Source organism: Rhinichthys klamathensis, unplaced genomic scaffold (genome assembly GCF_029890125.1).
Source record: "Rhinichthys klamathensis goyatoka isolate OS25496 unplaced genomic scaffold, OSU_Roscu_1.1 h1tg000774l_1, whole genome shotgun sequence".
NCBI lineage: Eukaryota > Metazoa > Chordata > Actinopteri > Cypriniformes > Leuciscidae > Rhinichthys > Rhinichthys klamathensis.
The window spans coordinates 152325-177028 of record NW_026607173.1 but is presented as its reverse complement, the minus strand read 5'-3'; the positions used below and the strand labels follow the sequence as shown (position 1 = coordinate 177028).

Below are 24704 nucleotides of genomic sequence, written 5' to 3'. Positions count from 1 at the left end.
AGCAGTATGAAACATTTGTGCCATTCTTTTTCATGTCATAGTCTGTTTTACGTTTTCTACTCATTCTGACTGTTGGAATGTGGTGGACCTTGTATGATGGGCTGAGAAACTGAACACATGCCATCACTCCATCCTGCCTCACAAAGTATGCAGTCAGATAAAGACAAAAACTATGGGGTCAAGTTAATCCAAGTATTCGGTTTTGGCTAAATTTCTGGCTAGAGAGCCTTTCAGTGCAGGGTTGGATTTGCAACATTGCTGTCACTGATTGAGTCTAAGATATTTAGTTGTAGATGTGGACCTGAAATATCGTGGGCACAGTGTGAACTAGTAAATTAATTACCCATGCTCCTTTGTGTTCTGCAGCCAAACCAACCATCTTGCCACTTCCTTTGACCCCAGAGTCTCCAAAGTAAGTGAGAGAGTTTTTACACAACTTTTGTAGAGCAGACTGAACTCAGAACAATCTGAAAAAAAAAAGAAGAAAAAAAAGATGAGGCATTTTGTTAATTTCATTTCCATTTGTAAGTTCACACAAACATTTTCAGCACTCCATTCATGTTCTCATAATTTTTTTTCCCTTTGTGTTGCAGTGACCACAAGGGATCTCCGTTTGAGAACAAAACCATTGAACGCACATTGAGTGTGGAGATCTGTGGAACCCCAGGTAAACAAACACAAGGTCTTTGCTCATAACCAAGAAAAGAAAATGAAAATTGTACCAAAGATAAAAATCTCCCTCTTTCCTCCATTTGTCTGATTGTTAATCTGAAATATCTTGCTGGTTTTCTTTTATTTTTTATCATTTACTTGTAAAGATAAAACTTATTTGGCAAAAGGCAGACTCTCCAACAAGCCTAGTTTGATAGTTTAATCAAAGCAAAGGGTTCAAGGTGAACTGATGGAACATGGTCAGAATTTGACACAGTCCTCCATTGATTACTTTTTCCATTCTTTGTGTGATTTATTGGAAAGTTTCACTCTTCCCTTTTCAACAGTTAGTATTCTCTCTTCCTCATTTAGACTAATGCTTTTTGACTGGGCAGCTCACTACTTAAATACATCAGAGATACATTTTTGTGTTATTATTATTGTTTTAATTGGTTTTGCCATGCAATTTGGGTTTGCCGATATTATCAGCATCGTTGTTTTAGAGAGTCTGGCAATTTGATTAGGGACATTAAGGTAATTTCCTCTGTTAATTCTGCTATTTATGAAAAGGGCCCATTTGTGAAATTGAGCCAAAGCATTTTTTATGTAATTGAAAGGATATATATATATATATATATATATATATATATGCGTGTGCGTGCATGTGCATGCATGTGTGTGTGTCTTTTCATCTATTTATTTTAAAACGCGTTGGTGTTGACCAAAAGTAATTATAACCAGACGAAGTTTATGTCAGCTGGGGCTGAAACACAACTCTTCAGCAGTTCTCCCCTTTCTCACTTTCTTTCTCTCAGCATAAATCATGCAGGTAATTATTTCTGTATCCCCCATGCAGAGATTAATCATTCCAGGTCAATAAAAACAAAATGGCTGCCCTTTCCCTCTCAAAATGTGTCATGGTGAATGGGCAATTTGGTATTCACTTACTACAAGGTAATGGCCCTCAGTGTACAGATTTGACCTAGCCGGAGGGTACAATGTAACTCTATGTTTGGTGTATTTGCTCAAATGTGGATTGTCATAAATGTTTATAGGAACTACACATTTTGTGGAATTTTGTCACTTCTGCAAGATATTCGTGTTTCCATGTATTAAATATGTGTGTGTTAGCTTTAAGATTAAAAAGTCATGTGAGGTCAACATTACAGCCTCTTATGCAAGGCTAAGGGGTTCATTTATTTTTTGCACAAATGTATTTTTTTGGGTATTTAATGCACAAGCTTGTGCCTACTAATTTTTTTTTTTTTTTTGCCGATGCCCTCTTACACAATTCAGATTTCGGATTCAGTACTATTTTAAAACAGGAAAGGGAGGGAAAGTGCTTTGAAGTTGAAGTTCTCTGATGAGGATAAGTTTACATTCTCCTAGTGTCTGCTGTCTTATAGACTACCCTAAGCCCTTCATACTCATATGTGTTTACTGATGATCATACCAGATTAACTGATTACAAGTCAGTATAAAGCCAGATGAGACTCTGAAGTCATACAATAAATAAAATTTCCGTTGAGGTTTGTGTCATCATGACAGCGGTGTGAGAATCCATATTTATGGAGCTGTTGAAATAGAAAATGTCCAGGTGTTTCACTGCAGGACACCCGCGGAATAGCCAGCACTATGAAAGTGCCAGATTTAATACCATTCCCTAATCCCCATTCCTCTAATAGATTAACTTGAGCGGGGGTTCCTTTAATTATGGTATCATATGACACCCAGGTCAGTCTGTGTTACGCTCCTTGTGTGGCATTTTAAGATTACCACAGGGATCAGTTCTGTAAGCTTTAAGTAATAATTCGTTCAGAGGTCCCAGCGTAATTCACACCCTGCCAGAAACAGACGAGAGAACCCACCGGTATATGATTAGTGTTTGTATCTGTGTGCATACATCATGGCTGCCTTGAACTGAACAGCACATATTTATGTAATGCTATGTAATGTAATTTATGTAATGTAATGTAAAGGCGATAATGGTCCTTGGTTTATGACCCTGCATGCATTGTTTTGCCCAGATGGTGTTTGATTGGTGCAGCAGAAGTTCCATTGGCAGTGCATGCTTTCTTTTCATAGCTCATTGCATTGGCATAATGATAAATTTAGTCAAGGCCACTGTTTTGTATGCCGAATCAGGCTCGTAACGGTTGCAGTACTGTATCCATTTAATTAAGTGATTGACATAGACTGATAAAGAAAGAAAAGGAGAGATTTTTTTTTTTTTTTTTTTAAATACCTGTTTCGGAATATGGTCGTAAAAGTATGTGATACTAAAAATTTTTAGAAAATGGTTGTAGTTTGATGCACTGAAAGCTGTTTTTAATCAAAATAAATAATGTATAGAAAGGTCATAATATGTGTATGAAGCAGGAAAACAGAAATCAGGAGAGGTGTTGAAATAGAAAGAGAGAGGGAGAAGTAGAGAAAAATAAAGAGGAACTACCTCCGGTTGCTTGTGCAAGTGCATTATCCATGCCATAAAGCAACACATCTCAAGACTTCCCATATAAATGCCATCTGTTGGCACATAAATCTGTCAAGATGGCTGGGGTTCATGAGCAGAAAAGGTGGCAAAGATGAAGAGAATGATAACAGCTCCTGCATCACTGTGCTTTCATCAGAGTCCCAGGAGGGTGGCATTCATGCATCTGTCGAAAGCACCAGTATTACTATAAGATCTGACTCTTTACTTTCTAATGAATTAGGATTGTTTATGGTCTGGATGAAGTTTAATTGAGTAACTCTGTCTGTATCACAGTGCAATCGGAGGTCACATTAATCTGTCAGGGTTGCAATAAAATGTGGATAAGGATTAGGTCTAAATGAAAGGGAATATTTTAATCAGGCTCAAGTGTGTGCTCGTCCAGTCACTTAAAGACAGACCAAGCACTGTTAAGGAACATGAGGGATCTCATTTGGTAAATCTTCTGTCTCTTCTTCCCTCCAGGTCTGACACCACCTACCACGCCTCCTCACAAAGCCAGTCAAGAGAACACTTTCAAACTATCACTCAAAAACAAGCTTTCTTCATGCTCTCCCTCGGCCCTGACAAGCAAAAGGCCCAGGCTGAGCAATGGGGGCTCTTGCCCTCAGCCAACCAGCGGCTCTATTCGGAAGGGCCCAGAGCAGACTGAGCTCTATGCCCAGCTGAGCAAGGCATCCTCCACAATGCCCCTAGGGGGCTTGGAGGAGCGTCGGGGCAAGCGGCCCATGCCCCGCGTCTTTGGCGATCACGACTATTGTCAGTCTACAAGCACAAAACGAGACAGCACCACCACAGCTACAGCGGTAACTGGGCCAATGGAGGGCCGGCATGTGGAATGTAAAGACTCGAACATGCCGACCTCCTCTACTTATACATCATCATTGTCTTCCACCACCCCTTTGTCTTCCTCTCTGGCCAGGCAGCTTCAGGGCCTTTCCCCCACTGCTCAGGAGGCTTGTCCGGACACAGATGCTCACGGACAGGACCACAAGTCCACTTCAGGCTCCAAAACATCAGTGGATTGCAGTTCTGCTGGAAGGAAACTACTAAGGGACCAGGAGATCCGGGAAGAGCTCAACAAGCACTTTGGAAAGCCTCGGCAAGCCTTCTATAGCGGGGTTGTGGGAGAGCAAAGGGACAATCGGCCGCTAGAGGACAGTGACTCTGGGGATGAGTACCCCAGTCTTCTCAGTGACTACATGCACCCGGGTCTGCCTGACTTTGAGGACCTTGAGGTAGGCCGGGAGCGCCTGTTCTACTTGGGGGAAGGTTCTCCACTCGAGCTGCTCCTCGAAGGGTCGCCCTCCAGCTCCCCTTCCAGCAGTTCATTCTCATGGAGCTCTGTCTCACCTCCTTCCACTCAGCTCTCCCCACAGCACCTCCGCTGGCCACGCTCCATCTCTCGCACCCGTTTCTCATCTCACAACAGATACAGATCCCTCTCCAGGTCTCCATACTCCCGCTCTGAGTCTCCCGACAGCCGTTCTCCCTCTTGGTAAGTTTTTGTGTGAGCCTACCGCCTGTCTCGGAAACACGTTTACCTAGCAATCTTTTTGGACACAAATCCACATATCTCGGCAGGAGGGGTTGTAAAGAATGTAAACATCTTTCTGTGGCTGTCATTGCTATAAAGCGCCAGTCTGGGTCTCACAGCATGGACACTGAAGTCATTATGGCTGATTTTGCACAACCAGAGAAAAATTATGTTCAGTATACAATAAGCATTGGCTTTGAGAGACACAAGATAAAATGAGCTTGGAAGATAAACAGTATCTTAGATGGTAAATTGCTCATCTACACACTTGGAATGTTCTTGCTGTTACACTAAGCGAGCCATTCCAAACCTGAGTTTAGACATTCGCTCACCATTATAGTGATACACTGACTTTTCATAAATTGCAGACTTCAGAGGAGTTTTGAAGTTTCATTTCACTTATCATTCGCAAGCTGTGCAGATGACAAATAGAGTCCAGCAGAGTCATTTCTTGGGCAAACAAGCTTGAGGAACTTGGGAGACTTATGGAAGTCTCACATTGTTTCCTCAATGGGCCTTACACCCTTTAGCTTGAATTTTAGATTAATTTCTCTCCAGCACTCTTTGATGGGGCTCTGTTGTTTTTAGTAGCAGCTGTTGTTTTGCTCGACAGCGTTGCCCGCTCCATCCCCGCGAGATGAAAGAAATGCCCAGTAAGTGAAGTCCTGAACACTCTAAAGTGGTTTACATCCAGATAGCATGCCAGCAAGACAATATTTACAGTGCCTCCTTTTGATGTGTGTGTGTGTGTGTATGTATATAGGTTTAGTAACACATGATAAAGTGATTGTACTGATAAAGGAGACTTCAAAACCGCTATCCAGAAGATTTCTCTGATTTTTTTTACCTCCTTTTCAATATCTAGTGACATTGCCATTGTTCATGTTTACAAGCTCTCGAAACTTCTAATGGCCTATATAGCTAAATGGTTTCTCATTAGGATTGTTTTCCCCTTTTTTATTCCAAGGTTACCCCTTTATTTCCCTTTTTATTTGCTTATATCTGTTACTTAAAGTTACACTATATACTGTATAGATTTCACTTGCTGATGATCCTTTATAAGTAAAGAAAGTGTTCAGTTTAAGACTAAGGTACAATTTTATGTTTTTTCTGCTCATACACAGGTCTCCTCACAATATGGATGATAGCACTTTTATTCCCAGGATTTATAGAAGCCCTCGGTCCCAGTCTAATTCTATTTTTGGTCGGAGACCCAGGTAAGTGCTTGCGCATGGCAAATGCTTTTTTTTTTTTTTTTTACTCTTTAATAAACTGTATAAATATATGATGTGACACTTATACTAGAAAAAATGCGTATATGCTGATATTAAAGACCTGTTCATGAGACAGACTTAAATAAGTGCTGCAAGATAATGTACTGTGTCTGCAATACGTTCAGAGTCTGTCCTTATGCAAAGGAAGCAAGTCACTTGCTGACTATGTCTAATTGATATGATGAGTTATCATGATACATCATTTCAAGGCCTTAACTTTTCAAACTTTTACAATAAAGCTTTCGTTGGCAAGAGCAGCTTGCATTAGGGACCCACTACCTCCCAGCTACACCTTTTCCCTGATGGTGCTGTTGTCCTCTCATATTGTGCTTTTACACCATGTTGCCTCTTTTGCAAATGGCTGTAGAAAAAAAGTTGCACTTTTTGGACGTAAAGTTCAAACTAAGCAAAAAGTAATGGCATGTGAAGTTGTGCTGACAGACACAGCTGCCAAATTTCCGCCATATTCCCTTAAGAGTCCTGCCATTGGGAGCTGTAACCTTTTGCGATGTAATGAGACATCTTATTAATGTGTTTGTTTGTCTTCCACGCTAAGAAGAATGGAAAGCAGTCTGCTCTGAGCTAGCTGATTCCCAATGCCACTTGAGGAAAACAGCAAACAATACATCTATGTATTCAGAAAAATTGTATTGCTCAGAGGTTGCTCTTTCACAGCTCAGAAAACTTAATCGAGTTCTCCGTTATATTTAATTTAAGTTTCTTCAACAGTTCCCTTGAAAAAAGTCAAACGAAAGATATGATGTGTATTTATATACAGGTGAAACTCGAAAAATTTGAATATCGCGCATTTATTTCAGTAATTCAACTTAAAAGGTGAAACTAATATATTATATAGATTTCATTAAAGTGAAATATTTCAAGCCTTTATTTGTTATAATTTTGATGATTATGGCTTATAGCTATGAAAACCTTTTCACAATATTCTAATTTTGAATTTGGGGTTTTCATAGCTGTAAGGCATAATCATTAAAATTACAACAAATAAAGGCTTGAAATATCACAAACACTTTGCATGTAATGAGTCTATATAATATATTAGTTTCACCTTTTAAGTTGAAATACTGAAATAAATTAACTTTTGCGCGATATTCTAATTTTTCGAGTTTCACCTGTATATGATAAGAAGTAGACTCTCTATTTAATCCCATCTTGGAGAAACAATTTAGATACTAAAGATAATCTCTTTATATTTCTTATAGTTGTGTGTTTATTTTTTTATGGAATGTTTTGTCCTTTTCAACTACAGGTACGACAGCTATGAGGAATACCAGCACGAGCGTCTGAAGCAGGAAGAGTTCCGACGTGACTATGAGAAACGGGAATGTGAGAGAGCCGAGCAGAGGGAGAGACAACGGCAAAAAGCAATAGTAAGTACACCCTCTTCGGTGTTTTATTAAATTATAGGATGTGTTTTCAACTATGGACACATTTATATCCCTGGAGTTGTTTTTTATTAAAACCTACAGGTTTAAAATTGTGTTGTTTTTTGTTATATAAAGGGCATATAAAACTTTCTTGAAAACTAGTACTCTGTCTTAATGATTTACTTTTATATTTTTTTCAAATGCCTTTTATCCATAGATTTTCAATCAAAATTCATCATACAAATATTAATTTAAAAACATTGACAAGACTGTTTAGATTGAAACATGATAATCTCAATATTAGTGAAATAATAATAATAATAGGGCTGGGTAAAAAATATCGATTACTCGATATTAATCGATTCTCATTTTTACGAACCGATATCGATTCTTAAATCTCAAGAATCGATTAGTCATTCTGTTTTCATTTGAGGAATGAATGGAACATTGTAGCGCGCATCCCATCCAATAAATCGCAATAATCTTTGTGCTTTGTTACTACTGATACTAAATAAAGTCTCAAATGTCAAATTACGTCCATTTTCTTATGAAATTCAAAAACATAAACCGTTTTGGCGCTGTGGCGTGAGATCGCTCTGGCTCAGCTCAGCTCAAGAGAAGCAGCAGCGCGGAGCGGACATGATCTCCTCTTCTGCCTTAATAATACCAGTTACAGCGCGAAATAAACATGAATGAACGTCTGAAAGTGTGTTAAAAGATAGAGTAGGCCTACAACTTATCGAAATCCGTATCATGTCACATGGAATCGCTCAATCAGTGTTTCAACCGTGGAAAGACGTCAGTAAAACAACTTGTAAACAATGTCATGTAACGTCACATTTACCTCACATATAAACTCGTTAGTCAGCTAGAAAAATTAACTCTAAAGAGGAGCATTTTGCTAAATATATGCACCATATTACATATTCATTATAATTTTTAATGTTCTTCGATATTTAATGCATGTTTGAATAAATCTGGCAAGTTTTTATGACAGCCACCATTTAAATGTGTATATTTCATATAACTTTATTATTATAAAAATAAATAAAAGTGTAATTTAAGTGTTTGTATAGCTACAAATCAGTTAATTTTTACCTTCAATATTATAGTAGGCTAATGAAGCCTAGTAGGCTACAACTGACTCCCATAGTTTACAGCATTAGTTAAGAGATTTGTTTTCCTTGAGAAAATGTGCCATGTATTGTACCTGATATCCAAAATAATCAATATTGAATCGAATCGAATCGCAAGCTTGTGAATCGAAATCGAATCGAATTGTGAAATTTGCGTCAATACCCAGCCCTAAATAATAATAATGAAAAACTTAATTAATTATTAACGAAATTGTGCATAATTTCCAAGATGTAATTTTGTAAAATTATCAAAAGTGTTATTAAAAAAAAATCTATTTCCATCCCAAAATGCTATTAAACACAAAATATCATTTTAAATGTGATAGTTATGGCTCTGGGATTAAAATGTTTAAAAAAATATTTTATTTTAAATGTCTGTCCACTGTTGGACAATTTAAACGAAATATTGAGTGTGTGTTTTAAGAGTGTTGATTTTTCTCAAAGTCCACAGGGCCAAACATGCCCATAGTTGACAAAAACCCTATTATGCTTGGAGGTGTTTTTTCAGTTGTGGTCTCTCTCCTTCTGGCAGCAATCGTACATTAGCACAGACGTTTATCCTTCTCTCAGGCTTTCTCTGCCTCCCTCACTGTGTATGCCTACAGAAAGCTCGAAGCACACAGCCATCCCAGCGCGCGCGCACTCTCTCTCACTCAAAAAGTGAACTCATGCAAAGACTGCACTCTGAATCATTCAGGCTACACGCGTTTCCTCTTTATCTCCCAGTTGTGTATTTTTAACATCTCTGTGGCGTTTCCGAATGGTGCCGGATTCAATTAATCACACCATGGGCTAAATGCTTTCGACCAGACAATTGAGGGAAAAGTTGAAATAAGATTTCCCAAATCAAAGGTATGTTAATATGTGGGCTCAAAATGAGCAGTTTAATTTCTAACACTTACATATTTGAAATGCAGTTCTCTGAGATGAAATATCAGTTTTGTTCTCTCTCGCTGTGCCTGACCAGACTGTGAAATGAGACGGCTTTCCAACTCAGTTCACTGATAAATGCACACGTCAAATAATGCACGCATGACTCGGCCCTGCGTACGTTTTTTTTTTTTTTTTTTCTCTCTTTTTTTCTTTTTCTCTTTTTTCTTCGTGTTCTGCGGCAGCAAGACAATTACTAGCGGCGGCGGCTGAGCTGTCAGAAGAGGTTTTGGGGGGGCAAAGGATGTGAGAGCTTCATATGAAGCGCTAGTCTCAGGGTGTCATCTTTAAAACCTCACCGCATTTATCAGCTGTCAGCAACAAAACCACCAATTCAGCAAACACTTTTGTCTCCTATTGTACATGATGGAAATGTGAGGGGAGTTTCAGAGGAAATGCAAAAAAGAAACCCCTCTCCCAGGTGTTCTAGCTAATTTGTTGGTTTTTGTTGTAGCTGTCGTTGTTGTTGTGACACGGTGACATCATATACACAGGTGAATTATGACTCTGTTGTGGGGCAATAGATACGAATCATAATTTTATGTATGACTTACAAGAGACCTCAGGTTATTGTTCAGGATCATAAGTATATTTTGTCACACATAATGGCAGGTACATGAACAAATGAATAAGTAATGCCACGTAATAAGGCCTGAGGCTTGTGCTTTGTCTCAAGATTAGCAAACTAAATTAAATACCACCATTTTATATATTCAGCCTGATGGGGTCTTTACGTTTTCTCAATCTATGTGTTCTTTTGCTTCAATGAATAATGGAACAAAGTCATATTAGCCTGTAGCTAAAATTGATGATAAAACTTGACAGTACATCATTTCTATTTTAATGTGACTAGTTGCTTGGCAACTCCCTACATTTAGGCATCTTATTTGGATAAAAAGAACTGATTATTATTAAATGTTTTGTTCATCACAATGCTGTATCTTAGTGACAATCTTAGTATTATCTACGGTGGCCCAGTAGTGCACAACAACGAAATTGTATCGCCCCACAACGAAATTTAAAAAAGCAAACAAGTTCACAACACAACGAAATTAAACCACGACACAACGGAAATGAGCCACAACACAACGGAAAATGTAGACTACAACACCTTGCCATTGTTCTATAGAGTCAGCAGTCTAAATATATCAATACCACGATTAGTTTTAACAGTGTAACCATTGTATATCGACATCAAATATTACTTCAAAATCACCTTCATGAATTATAGCTGCGTATTTATTCTCGAGAATGCTTGGACGTGCTACCGCAGTCTGGCAATTCCACCAAGTGGTTAAAACGTATAATTTGTTATAATATAATCTGATAAATAAAAATAAAAACCATTTGGTGAATTGCAGAATTACAGGAATGTATTGGCACAATTTCACCTGTAATAAGTCAGTTTGGTCACTAGGAACCTACCACAAGCTTTGTGACATGAAAAAAAAAAAAACTTTTATGTGATTTACAGTTGGCCTAATGTTTTTATAAAAAATAAATGGTGTATTGTGCATACAGGGAGCTATTGGCACAATTTCACCTGTTGTTTGTCAGTCTGGTTAATAGGAACTACAACCTTTGAAACATGATAAAAGAAAAAAAAACTTTTACAGAAATTTCCTAAAAAATAATTGTTTACTGTAAATACATGAAGGGAGGTATTGGAAAAAAGTCCCTTGTAGTAAGTCAGTCTACTACCAAATACAATCAAGCTCTGGATTTTGAACATGTCTGTTTTTGAATGTTAAAAGTAATTTTAATTAATACAAATGATACGTTTTAACAACTTGGAGGAATTGGCAGACTGTGGTAGCGCGTCAAAGCATTCTAGAGTATAAATATGCAGCTGTAGTGTAGGTGATTTTGAATTAATAAATGTCGATATACAATGGTTAGCTACATACTGTTGAAAACTAATCATGGTGGTGTTATTAAAAGCACTGTGCTGTTCCCCGGGTGGCTTTCTTTATGTATATAGTATTTTGAATCTGCTCGGCAATGATGCTGTTTGGTTACAATGAAAGTGTGGCAAGCAGGGCGAGGCTGAGAGCCTTGGGAACGGAACGAAGCCGGTGACAAGATTGCTAATGAGCGTCACCCGCTCGCCACACCGGTCTTGAGTCTCATGGAAGGAGATCCGGAAGGATAAAAGGAGGAGTGACGGCAGTGCAAGACGAGAGAGGACCAGGTCTGGACTTTATGTTGTGTTTTTTGTATGTTAAGTTTATATCCGGCAGTCGTCCGTGAGGGGCTGCCGCTTTACTTTTGTATTGTTGTTTGTTTATTTTAATATTAAAGTTTATGTTAAACGTAAAAAATAAATTAAAAATACATACGGCAGCCACCCTTCCACAACCAAGTTAGTCCGTCTCCCCCGGCAAATCACACCAGCCCATCACCTTGAGCGTCGATGTTGGTAGACTCCGCTCAGCTGGATGGCACTACGGATTTCCCACAGCAGCAAGTGCTCTTTGACAGTGTGTTCCTCCTTCCTCCTGGGTTTTGGCACCAATGTAGGCTCAGGGAAGGAGGAGGCAGAAACAGGCGAACGATCAACGTAAAGATTGAATCAAAATAAACAAACAACAAAACAAAAGTAACGTGTATAAACACAATAAAAACACAACATAAAGTCCAAGTCTGGTCCTCTCTCTCCTCTTGCACTGCCGTCACTCCTCCTTTTATTCTTCCAGATCTCCTTCCGTGAGACTCAAGACCGGCTCATTTGCAATCGCGCCGCCGACCTCGCTCCGTTCCCACGGCTATCGGCCCCGCCCTGCTTGCCACAGAAAGGTACCCTTTAAACTATTTAACAAAAACAGAAATATCAAGATATATATTGAATCTATATCAAAAAGAATGAAAGCTTTTTTTTAGCTGTATCACCCAGCTTTTGTTACTCACAAATCAGAGTGAAAAAGATAAAGGAGAGTCCTCTAGCTATTTTCTCCAGACGGTTCTTGGCTTTCCCACAGTGGTGGATGTTAATTACAGTCATGGGGTGAGGTTGAGAAAAGTCAAGGAGAGGGGGACGAGGAAAAAAAGTAGCAGAAGCACTATGTTAGACTAATCTCTTCTCTCTCGTTCCCTTTATGACCAGGAGGAGAGGCGAGTGGTGTATGTGGGACGTCTTCGTGCCAACAGCACACGCACAGAGCTCAAACGCCGCTTTGAAGTCTTCGGCGAAATTGAGGAGTGCACAGTCAACTTGAGACATGACGGGTAAGACTGTGGGCCTGTGTCTGTGTGTTTTTCTGGATCGCGTGTGTCAAATGTTTAAAAGGAGTCAATATTATCTTTCAGCATAAAAGGAATCTTCTAAATCTAGTTAATGATGTACTTGTGGCCATTGGACGGTGATTAGGAGAGCAGACTTAACTGCTTCTCATTGCACACGCATCTGTCACAGACAGCACAGGCGTGTTTGAATACAAATAGGATTATACTGCAACAAAAAGCGAGATGTCTCATATTTACTGATTCCAATTTTGCATTTTGAATGGGGAATGAAAGATGAGTACGCTTTTTGTTGCGCTCTCGTCGACTGACGCTTCATTTTCTATTTTTCAACCCAGAGACAACTTTGGCTTCATCACCTACCGCTACACTTGTGATGCGCTCGCTGCCCTTGAGAATGGACACACCTTGCGCAGGTCGAACGAGCCTCACTTTGAGCTCTGCCTTGGTGGACAAAAGCAGTACAGTAAATCGAATTACACAGACTTAGGTAAGTACACAGCCTGGCTGCATTTTTTCTTTTTTTTTTTACAGCTGACTAGAGACGCTACTAATAAAAACCGCAGTCAACAACAGCAATATTATATTATATTATATTATATTTAGTGTCTTTAACTTCTATGCACTAACATTTAAATGTAATCATTTTATAGAATGCACTTATTGTGAACTTAGATGTTTTTACATTGTACTTATAATTAAAAAAACTGCAATTACAGCTGTAATTCGTTTCTGTAATCTATAATTACTAGGGCTGGGCAAAAAAATCGATTTTTCGATTAATCGTTTTTTTAAATGTGGTCGATTCAAAATCGATTCTCAACGGCCACGAATCGATTTTTTCCATATTCAGGGCTCGCGTGCTGCGTCTTCTCACTCTGCACAAGGCAAGCGTCAAGCGCTGCAGGCGTCGATACACACTCGTGTTTAGGAGTCGGGACATGATTCACTTGCACAATCGGGCCAGCATTGCATCGTAACTAACGTTTATCATTTTCACGTCTTTTTTCAAGCAATTTTAAACTATCCTGTGCTCGCGCACTCGTGCATGTTTTTCATTGCATGCAGCCTAAATCCGCCTCACAACAAACAGCTCGCCAGTAACAAAAGTTCTTTTTCGTGGATTATATCGCTTTAACAGTTAAAAACACACAAAATGATGTCAAAACTCTGGTCTTGGTGAGTAACCTCGTAAAGACAGTCGGTTATGTCTTAAATAAGCATAAAACGCGTGTGACAGACAGTATAATGAAACGGAAATGGATCCGTGCACTAGTTCTTAAAGTGAACGCAGCCATATGTGTCTGTCATTAATTTTGTTGTCAAAACAACAAAATATAGCATTAATTGTAAGGAATCAGAATTAATAGCCTATGTATTTAATTCAGTCAGGACTAAAAGACTATCCAGTGTTATTTTACATTGGATTACTTTATCCATATTCATATTTCTTTTTATGTCTCTTTATCTGTCTTTTTAGGCATATTCTATTGTATTTATTTGTGCTACTTTTTTCAATTTAATTCAAAGATTGAAATCAAGCTTCCATGTGTTGCATAAACTCTTAACAAAAAAATTACCCCATTGTAAAAACCAACATTTAGGTGAGATCAATGTAATAAAAAATTGTCTAAAAAATGATAACTGATATTTAGACTGAGATTTGTATTACATCTATATTCATTATAGTCGAATCGAGAATCGAATCAGGAATCGAAATTTGAATCGAGAATCGAAATCGAATCGAGAATCGAAATCGAATCGAACTGTGAGCTTGTGAATCGAAATCGAATCGAATTTGAACATCTGAATCGATACCCAGCCCTAATAATTACACTGTTGACGCTTCCCTTACCCCTTAACGCACCTTTATCCCTACCCATACCACCAAACCTGTCCATAACCTTACCCGTATCCCACCTCGATAGCAAAAACTGTTTGCAATCCAACATTAACTCGATAAGTAACACTAAAATAACGCTGGCCGTCTCTGTCCGATCCCCATGCATTTCTTTCTTTCACTCTCATCCCATCTCTTCCTCACACAATACCTTGAGGCTTTTAAACAGCATGCGCTTCTTTTCATATGCACCATGCCCTCTGTCCAGGATTACCAAGGTGACAATCTAGATCAGATTGATGGATCTGTGAGCGACAAATTCCTTTGTAAAATGTTATGGGGCTTTTTCCTACCCATGATGCCTATGATATGGTTGTGTCTGTAATAGGCAATCATCTCCACCCAAAGGGGAAAGTGTCTTTTGGGGGAAGGGAAGAGATACAGAAGGAGGCAAACGAATCGAATCCTAAGGGCAGCGCCTTCACATGTTGGTGAATTCTGCCCTGTGCAGCCATGCAACATGAGACCATTACTTCCTGTTATAACAGGAAAAATGTGAGGTTGGAGAACAGCATGCACTTCAATATTTACTCAATGCTCCACTCCGCATTTATTTTCTGCAAAATGTGAGGTCAGGGACGTGTAATGGTCGGGACGTTGGGAGGATCCGTCTGAGTGGCGTTGATGGTGCTGCAGGTCAATGGAAAGGAACAAGAGCGCTTTCCCTCAAATAATGGGGACATTACCTTATACTTCAAAGGCTCAGGGTAAGGCCAAAGGTATTCAGACTGTGGACATAATACGCTCTCCAAAAGTAAGCGTGGAAGCTTTGGTTAAGGGCCATATAGCAGAAGCATTGTATTTGGGATTGTACCCCCACCTCAGGGCAGATGTATGAGTTGACCTTCATTTTCTTGAGGCCTTTCGCTAGATACAGGGTTTTACGGTGAGTGTAGGCTGAAGCGCAGCGACGGGTTCAGATGAAGAGGGAATGGCGGGAAAAGAGAGAAGTGACTAGAATAGCACGCCACAATAGCCTGAGAACCTTCCTCTCAATCTTCTGCCTTTCTCTTCCTCTTTCCTCCTTGTTTTCCGAGACACCGTCCATTAGTTCGAAGTAGAGCGCAGGGGCATTTTTCATCTTTCAAGGTGCGCTGCATGACACCATTCTCCCCTTAGCCATAGCATTAGATCACGACTGGCATCTCCTGCATGCCACGGTCATTCCCATTTCTCACGTGCTTCGACTTTGCCGCTGTGCATATGAGGGCACCATTTGTGAAGCTGTCTCCTACTAGAGATAAGACAGCCGTATTTGTTATCCTGGCCACAAATCAAACCGTATGTCTAATGGCCGTTCGGCTCTCATCTTCGGGAAGTTACTCCTGACTGTTTAATAATTAAACTGGGTGGTTCAAGACAATTGATGATTATATTACAGGAAAGGTTGAGAGAGAAACCTAGAAGACTGATTTTCTGTGGTTTAAATGGATGACCCCTGCATTTTAGCGTAAAATGTATCATATTGCATAATATTAACCCACAGTGACAAATAAGTCTCCACGATAAAGAAAAGGATTAAACGAGATAAAGAGAACTATTTTAAAGTTTAAAACACATGTGCCAAGTTCATAGAGATGCACTCTTTGTGTTCATGTTGGTTTCAAATGGTTTTGAAAAGTTGACATTTTATGTTTTAAAAATGTTCCTTGTATCTTAATTCATGTGAGGGTACACATCTTAATTATATTCAAAATGGGGTTTTTTTTATCTTTTTTTTTTTTACAAAGATCATGAATTGTTCATTCATATGTAAATAATAATAAAAGTATTTATATGATATCTTGACAGCTGTACAACACTGACTTTTTATATATATCAAAAATGAATTTTAATTCAGAAATTAAAAAACCTTTTTATCGTTGAACAGGACTCAGGGACATTATGAAATTATTTGTCTGTAACAATTGCATCGCACAATGGAAGCCCATTTTTGCCACATAATAATGCAAAAAATATGTATAAGTACTAATCAATTATGAAATGCACAATTGTGACATAAAGTCAAAATTATGACAAAAAAAGGCATAATGACATAAGAAGAAATAATGACAAAAAGTCTAAATTATGCGATAGCATTTCATATTCATAATTGACATAAAATGTCAAAATTATGAAAGTCAACATTATGAGATAAAAATTCATAATTATGACAGTCGAAATTGACGGACATAATGTTTTGACATAAAAATTCTAAATTGACATAAAATTAACAAGATTATGCCATAGTCACAATTATAAGATAAAAAGTAAATTACGACAGTCGGAATTATGAGATAAAATTAGTAATGCCATAAAAATTCATAATTATGACAAAAAGACTAAATTATCACACAAGTCATTATGACATAGGTCGGAACTTTTAAGTAATAATCATGATTTACCAAAGCACTTTTTTTTTTTATGTAGGTGACAAAGTTGGCTTCCATACAAAGGAGCTCTTGCAAAATGACTAACACACCTTTTAAAATGAGGCCATTTTCCACAGATGTTCAAACGTGCCATTTTCTCCTTTCAGATTCCCATTCTGATGACTTTGATCCAGCCTCCACTAAAAGCAAGTACGACTCCATGGATTTTGACAGCTTGTTGCGAGAGGCCCAGTATAGCCTGAGAAGGTAATGAGCACCACTGCACCGGCTGGCTGCAAACAAAGGGATTTGCAATACCTCACTGTTGTTTCTGTTCTTTGAATACAAGACTATAGACGTTTTACACTTTCTGTAAGTGGAAAGAGTATATGTGGACAATAAAGTTCTACGTATATGAAGGGATATATGCGTTTATCTGCAAGCAAAGTTTACATGAACCTAGCTGCTGCGAAGCTGAGGAGAGACACTTACCTGTGGGGATAACCAGTGAAGTAGCGCACACTACTTTAGTGGACTACACAGATCCGTGTGCCGCGTGAGGCTCTGTAAGAGACACGAATCTTCGTCAGAGTTCGCTTCACACACGCATCACCCTCGGCACTTTGAAAGGGGAAAATTGCAGCTCGTTCAGTCTGTTTTTATTGTTTGGAGTTTATTTTTGTGGGCTTTTTCTGTTCCTTTTTTAATCTGGTGTTTGGATGTGGTGTTACAGTATCGAGAAGGGTTTGGGGAAATCTCTTGGATGTTCAAGGTAACATTGTCTACATTTATTGAGAGGGGGAGGGGGGGGGGTGTAGTCGCCTATTTACAAAAGGAATATTTTTATTTGATGTGCATATCAGCGTTCTTTGTTTGTTACAGCTATGCACTGTAAAATGCAGCCTTTTTAAGATGAAATTTTCTTAATCGAGAATGTTGATCTGTAGTCATTATGATGATGTATAACCTACATGGCGTTTAGATGACGTGATTTGATTGTAAAAAATATGTATGGAGATTTATTGCTCTTTTTGGGGGAGCATGCAACAAACTTTTGTCTGTTTTTCTTTTGGTTTTTCTTGTTTTGCTTTTGTTTTTTGTTTATTTTTATTTCATTGAAAAACTCCATGTGCAGTTTTATCCGATTTTGAAGTTAATAACTCAGTGTTTTCCGTATATACATGCAGTGTAAGATAGATTTTCAAGAGTTTATGTTCACTACTGTGTAAAAAAAAGAAAAAAGAAAAAAAGATAAACCCCAAGATATTTTTTTATCCTTTATGTCTGAAGGAATCAATAGATTTTATTTTAATTTCTCGGTGCACACTAATAATTGTTATTGTTCCTGTTTGATAATACACTTTCACAGAGATGATTACTCTTCTAACACAGAATTACTCATGCTTATTTATGTATTTATCTCAGTATTCTAATCAAAATATTTATGGCAGCCATCTCACGTGATGCGCCTTACAAATTTTGCTATTTATATTATTTGTTATTCAACAATCACTGGAAAGGATGTAAATTTACAAGTTCTAAAGAAATATCGTTTTTATATGCCTTCAGAGATGGAACAAACAATATATTGTATGATCATATTCTAGGCTCATGATGAACTTTGCTGCTCCAAAACTCAAGTGATTTATTTGTTTTTCTAGCTCTAAAACATCCACCTTTTCATCTCTTTTTTTATTACATGAAGCAATAAAATAATTTTGCAGGTATTTTGTTGTACCACAGAAAATCTGTGTCTTTGCTCCACACTTTTGATTATGTGAATGCCAAACTAAAGTTTACAATTTTCTTTCCTGAATTTTTTAAAAAGAAGAAAAAAAGATGTATTTGATGTAAAAAAAAAAAATTATATATATGATGATACTAATCTTGTCATTACTCACAATAACTCAAAATAATGAAAAGTAATAATGGAATATGAAAATGTGAATTAAAAAAATGAATAAATAAAAAAGCAATAAATTATTTTTCAAAGCTGTATTTTAGCTCATGTTGTTGTATGGTTTTAGACATGACAAATTACCCAGACTCTGTTCAAATACGGGGGATCCATTCCAGTGCCTCAACACAGATCTTAAGAACACCGTTGGAAAGAGAAATTGGTTGTGAATGCAGCTTGTGTGTGTGTGTGTGTGTGTGTGTGAGAGTGTGAGCAAATTCAAGAATTCAATATAAGCAATGAAAGAAGTGGAAAAGCCAAAAATTGCATCTATGAGATTGAGTCTCTTTCCAAAGCAAGAGCTATTTTTGTCTTTGCTGTGGTTTGAAGGCAAATGAACTGTTAATAATTTGAATCGCCCAAATACAACAGGCACTTGTCACGGACACTTAAGGTAACCTTTTTATGTCGATTAACAGCAGGTTTTGTCGTAGCCCATATTAAAAGATTCACAAACCATTGCTGTCAATGTAAATGTCTGGTTTCAGAAATGTTTTGTACATTATTTTCTGCACAGAGCTTGGGTATGGAGTCATGTCGCGTTCGATATGTGTGGCTTTAATCGATGCAACATGTATGTTGCAAATCTGCTTTGTAAATTGCTGTAGCAATATGTTACAACACCCTGATGGGGTGTATCTTTTGGAGTGGCAGACTTTTTACCATAGTGAAAACTACTACTGAAGGATTTGCCACTGCGTCGGATGATTTTTTGTGTTTCCATAAAGAAGCAGATATATCTAAATGAGGCTGTGTGTGATTTTGTGTGTGGATTTGATAGAGTGTGCGTGTATTTCGGGTCAAGGGGACTGTGTTTGACTGTGTTATCTTCTATTTGTCTCCTATCCATGTTGCCTTCTGCTGAGTCCTAACCAATGCCTTTGTAGTTGTACGTATTGTACAATCTTTGTTGTGGATTTTCTTTTTTATGTGTAGTTTTCATCAGCCTCACCATGCCAATAAAGGGAATTGTGTCTAATTTATTCTGATCCTCCTTTTTCTTGTACATTCAAACTAAATACATGTAAAAGAAGTTGCAAGCAAGCAAGCAAGTGTTCAGGCTTTTGCGACGTTCCTATTGACTAAAGCGCGCACATGAACATCATACGAACCCCTGCCGGGTGATGCTGTTTTCTGCGTATCATCGCTGTAAGCTGTAGAGCACATTGTTTTGGATGACTCACTTGCAGAGTCAGTTATTTTTGGCGGATGCTCGTGTTTTCGCCAACTCTGCACGACCCTGGAAAATGACTGATGATAATCCCGTGGAGCTTGTTTCTTAATTCCCATAAACTCTTTTTGACAGGTTTTGCATGTGCATCCGAGCGAAAGCGTGCCTATAAAGGGGCCGAGAGAATTTGATGGCACATCTGTCCAGATGAAACCTAATACTGTATCATTACTATTCAGCCTGTGAGTATAGGGAAGGTGAATAACCCCTTCTCTTCTTTGAGAGATGTGGCAGGAGTGGACATTAAATTTTAAAAGAAGAGGATCCAATTGTGGATTTATTTATTTATCTTTTTCATTAATGCTTCAGTTTAGCCTCGGAGAAAAGAGACTTCTTTCATTTTGCCGTCACAATCATCCAGGCAGGAGGTCTTTTGCAGTTTGCCCTTTTCCACACAATGAAGCTGGAAGCTCAAGAGCTTCACTTCACCTCTGTCTTTTTGTGTGATACAGGTACTTACTCTGGCAATCCATCCTTATCTTTCATTTCACACAGCCATTTGTAAAAATGGCTATGTCTGCAGTTTTTGAGGGTCTTCTACCTGCTATCCTAAAATATATGACTATACATGATATATAGTGTATTCATACACTACCAGTCAAACGTCTGGACCACGGTCATTGAAACTGAATCAAATGACACAAACTGCAGTATGAAAAATGTGTTGTGTTTATATCTATGTATATATATATATATGTGTGTGTGTGTGTGTGTGTGTGCATCACAGGTGGCTGTATATAGAGCGCACAAAGATGAAGAATGCAAGGAATATAGTCTTTTAATTCAATAATCCACATGATCAGGGCAGATAGATGGAGTAACATCCACTTCAAAGACGAGATCGTAAAAAGAATTGAACAAAACAGAGAGTATATATATATATACACAGACTAAATGAGGCATTTACCAAATGACAGGTGAACGGAATGATTAATCAAACACACTCGGAAACTGGGTCAAATTACAGGGACATGGGCAACCAGGAACAGAACTAAAACACAAAGAAACTAAGTCAAAACAGAACATGTATGTGACGACTGAGGAGGGATGGTGGGGGCTCTGGAGGAGGACGATGAACAGGAGAGAGACGGACACAGTCAGGGGCAGGCAAAACAGTCCAAGGAGGAGTGGAAGGATGGAGAAGCCAGGAGCAAATTGAGCTGGATGATGACCCAGAGAAATGGGCCCAGCCAGGAAGTAGGACCACGGCGGCGTCGAGGGAAGGATAAGCCATGTTGGAGAATCCCTAGATGATACCATGGTGGCGACTGATGGAGACTGAGGAGTCTCAGGCGGAATGGACACCCAAGGTGACACCAGTGATCTGGAGGGCCTGCAGGCTTGCAGGACCGAGTTGGAGATGGGGGCTCGGCAGGGCGGGGCAGAGCGAGTACCAAGGCAGCGCTGGAGGGAAGGAGGAGTCTGACGGAGCCAGAGGGATGGAGGGACGAGGCACAGCCAGATGAGTGGAAGACCATGGTGTAGTCAGGTGGAGGGAGCCTGGTGGAGTCCGTGGACTGACGAACCCCAGTGGAGCTGAGGGAACATGGAGCCAAGGAGACGCTGAAGGGTCAGAGGGTCGAGGTGGAGTCAAGGACTCAGAGGACTGATATAGAGCCACATGATCCTCCTTCCAGGACTGAGCTGATTACTGGAAGCTCAAATGTGCATCAATCCAGTACAGCGGGGTGGATGGAGGAGTAGGGGAGCTGTAGGGGAGCTGGAGGGGACCAGCGAAAGCAGGACCGATGCACTTTTGGTTTTGGTAGAGGAGGTGGGAGAGGAAGGCTGAATGGGGACTCTGGACACTCAGAACTGGACTGAACCAACGGAGAAATAGGGGAACTGGGGCTGGGCAGGACCAGAGGGTATAGGAAACACAGGGCAGCATTCTCTTTAAACTCATCCATGCCATGAATTTCCACAGAGATCAGATTCAGGATTTTCTCAACTCCGGTGGTGTGGGCGGGGCTCCACTCCATGCCCTCGAACTCCACGAGTAGCCCCACAGGAATGGTTGATGTAGCCGGCACACACACCTGGTCAGACTCTCTGGGAGGCAAGGCTTCTCTCTCGAACCAGGCTCGGGCACTCTGTCTGTGGTGGGCTCATGCATAATCTCTGTCACTATTGTGGTTGGTGGCTGCCAGTTCTCTGGGTGAGGAGTGGGGATGGCGGTGTCTTCCTCAATCGGCCAGATGGAAAAAGGCGATCTGTTACACGTCAGTACCCATTTCACAAACACGGCGATATTTTCCTTTGGACCATCCACTGGGAAGCATGCCATGGACCGCTAGTGTAAAAGAAAACACAGTTGATAGCGAGTCTGGCACACCAGGTTGATAAAGTCCAGGGTATGGTCCTCCAATGGATGATCCCTCTGCTACAAACGGAGAAGTTGAACTGCAGGTAAATCCATGAGGGGGAAATTAAATCAAAAGGGGAAAAAGAAAACGCAGCAAAATTAAATAGATCCGGTCTTCTGTAACAGGTGGCTGTATATTGAGTGTACAAAGACAAATAATGCAAGGATAGTCTTTTAATTCAGTAGTCCACAGGATACAGGGCAGAAACACGGGGTAACCCATACACTTGCCACTGTTGCCTTTGGCTTGCTCAGTTGGGGATATTCAAATTAAATGACCCATCATACCACTGATCAGCTCTACCAAACTTGGATGTCTTTTCCAGTAATAAACTAACACTATTAAGTTGTTTTGATTGATACTGTGAAGCAGCTTTGATACAATCTGTATTGTGAAAAGCGCTATATAAATATATTTGACTTGACTTGACTTGACACTTCACAAAGACAAGACCGGACAAAGAACTCAACAAAAAACAGGGAGTATATATACACAGACTAAATGAGGTAATTAACTAAACGACAGGTGTACGGAATCAATAATCAAACATAGGAAACTGGGTCAAATTAAAGGGCACACAGGCAAACAGGAACAGAACTAAAACATAAAGAAACTAATTTACTTTATTTACTAAATTCTACATAGTCTGTACATACACCTCTCTGGTGCATATTAAAATACGTATTTCGAGAAAGACATGTACGTGTCACTCATCTTTATGTGTGGTGCAATAAATCACAGGGAAAGTGGTACGAGCCTGAATCGTGTTGCCAAGAACAACCCATTTAAAAATGAAATAAATGGAAATGTGTTATAATAGCCTATATAATATACAGTAGTCAGCATTTGAAGTGGATCAAAAACAGTTCATAAAAGTTGTCCTAAGACAAAAACGGGTATTGTTGCATTGGTTTCAATTATAACTTTAATGAAAGGTTTTGATCCACTTCAAATGATGACTATATATCGCTGTATGAGCCAAGCTTTAACAACAAACCCAAAAATGATTGTAATAAGTGGACAAGGCAACTTTGGCCTTTGAGCAAGCCCTAAACAAAACACAACGCCTCCGTCGCCTGTGCTTTAGATAAAACACACCGAGTCTTTTGTCACTGTAATATTACTTTGGTCAGAATAGTGGATACCAAACATGCGAGACGTCAGAGCGTTGCTATATTACCACGGTGTCAATCATGCAGTTTCGGGAGTGAGTCGTGTTCCATAAACACATGGAACGATAATTTATAGGGGACTCACTCCCGCATTTAAATGCATTTGTCACTGTCCTGAAACTTTGCAGTGTGTACGTGGCCTTAGTCAAAACAGAACATGCATGTGACTGTGTGTGTGTGTGTGTGCTAAAATGCAAGACTGTACTTTTGACCATTTTAATACATCCCTGATGAAAAAAGTATTAATTTTTTTGAAACAAATAATATTACTATCCCCAAACTTTCTGAGCGGCATGTTGTTTGAAAATACATATTCTCCTTTCAGCTGCATTAAAAGCAAATAATGGCAGCAGAAATAAGGCAACACGAACTGAATTCACCGTGAGATTTATTAGGATGGAGTTCAGAAGCTGTTATGATGATGATGATGAAACAACATCAAAGGAGCAGTGGTGAGCTGATACTCCAGGATTTCAGTGAGCTCGCCAGTGTGTTATTTTGAGGCGTCATCGACACTGATCCCCAGCCTCATGCTCCATCTCTTTCTGTTTATTTTTAGAGTGCTTTATGACTGACACGCAATTCCATTGTCTCGAGGTCTATCAGATTTACTTTCTCATGTAGGACAACAGCTGCAAGTCCCCAGACATTCAGCCAATCACCACCTTTAGAAATGAGTATATGAGAAACATTTAGGGTGTTTACTCTATATTAACTTTGAAAACTTTTAAATATCACTGTGGGTAGCAAATATGATGTTATATGGCTTAATGCATAAGATATAAACCCCAGTGAGGTGGGAAAGGGCCCAGATTAATGTCAATGTTTTATAAGGGTTTGATATGAAGCAGGAAAACATAAAACGACGTGTTTAATACGTTTTTTCGCAATGTGTTTTATAAACACTTTAACTAATTGTTTATAAAACTAAGATTAATTAAAATTAGTAAATGCTGTAGAATTATTGTTCAATCTTAGTTAACTTGTGTTAACAAATGGAACTGTATTGTAAAGTGTTACCAAATAATACAAAATGAACACTGCTTTGACAAAACTTGCCATGTTTATTTTAAGTCTACATCA

The 24704-nt window shown here is 39.0% G+C and overlaps 1 protein-coding gene across 8 annotated transcripts in view; it reads left to right on the top strand.

Moving 5' to 3' along the window:
- Positions 1-19835, top strand: part of ppargc1a (peroxisome proliferator-activated receptor gamma, coactivator 1 alpha) — a 50605-nt gene extending 30770 nt beyond the window's left edge. For 4 of the 8 annotated variants that reach the window (XM_056243060.1, XM_056243059.1, XM_056243062.1 and 1 more), the window contains exons 6-12: positions 594-667; positions 3608-4640; positions 5804-5896; positions 7221-7341; positions 12508-12629; positions 12983-13134; positions 17063-19835. In XM_056243060.1, the coding sequence (XP_056099035.1) occupies positions 594-667; positions 3608-4640; positions 5804-5896; positions 7221-7341; positions 12508-12629; positions 12983-13134; positions 17063-17166 (1699 nt within the window). In that variant the 3' untranslated portion in view covers positions 17167-19835. Of the gene's footprint in view, positions 1-366; positions 413-593; positions 668-3607; positions 4641-5803; positions 5897-7220; positions 7342-12100; positions 12201-12507; positions 12630-12982; positions 13135-17062 lie in introns of those variants that run through there. The other 4 variants (XM_056243058.1, XM_056243063.1, XM_056243064.1 and 1 more) reach the window with 2 other exon arrangements.
- Positions 19836-24704: the final 4869 nt, after the last annotated feature.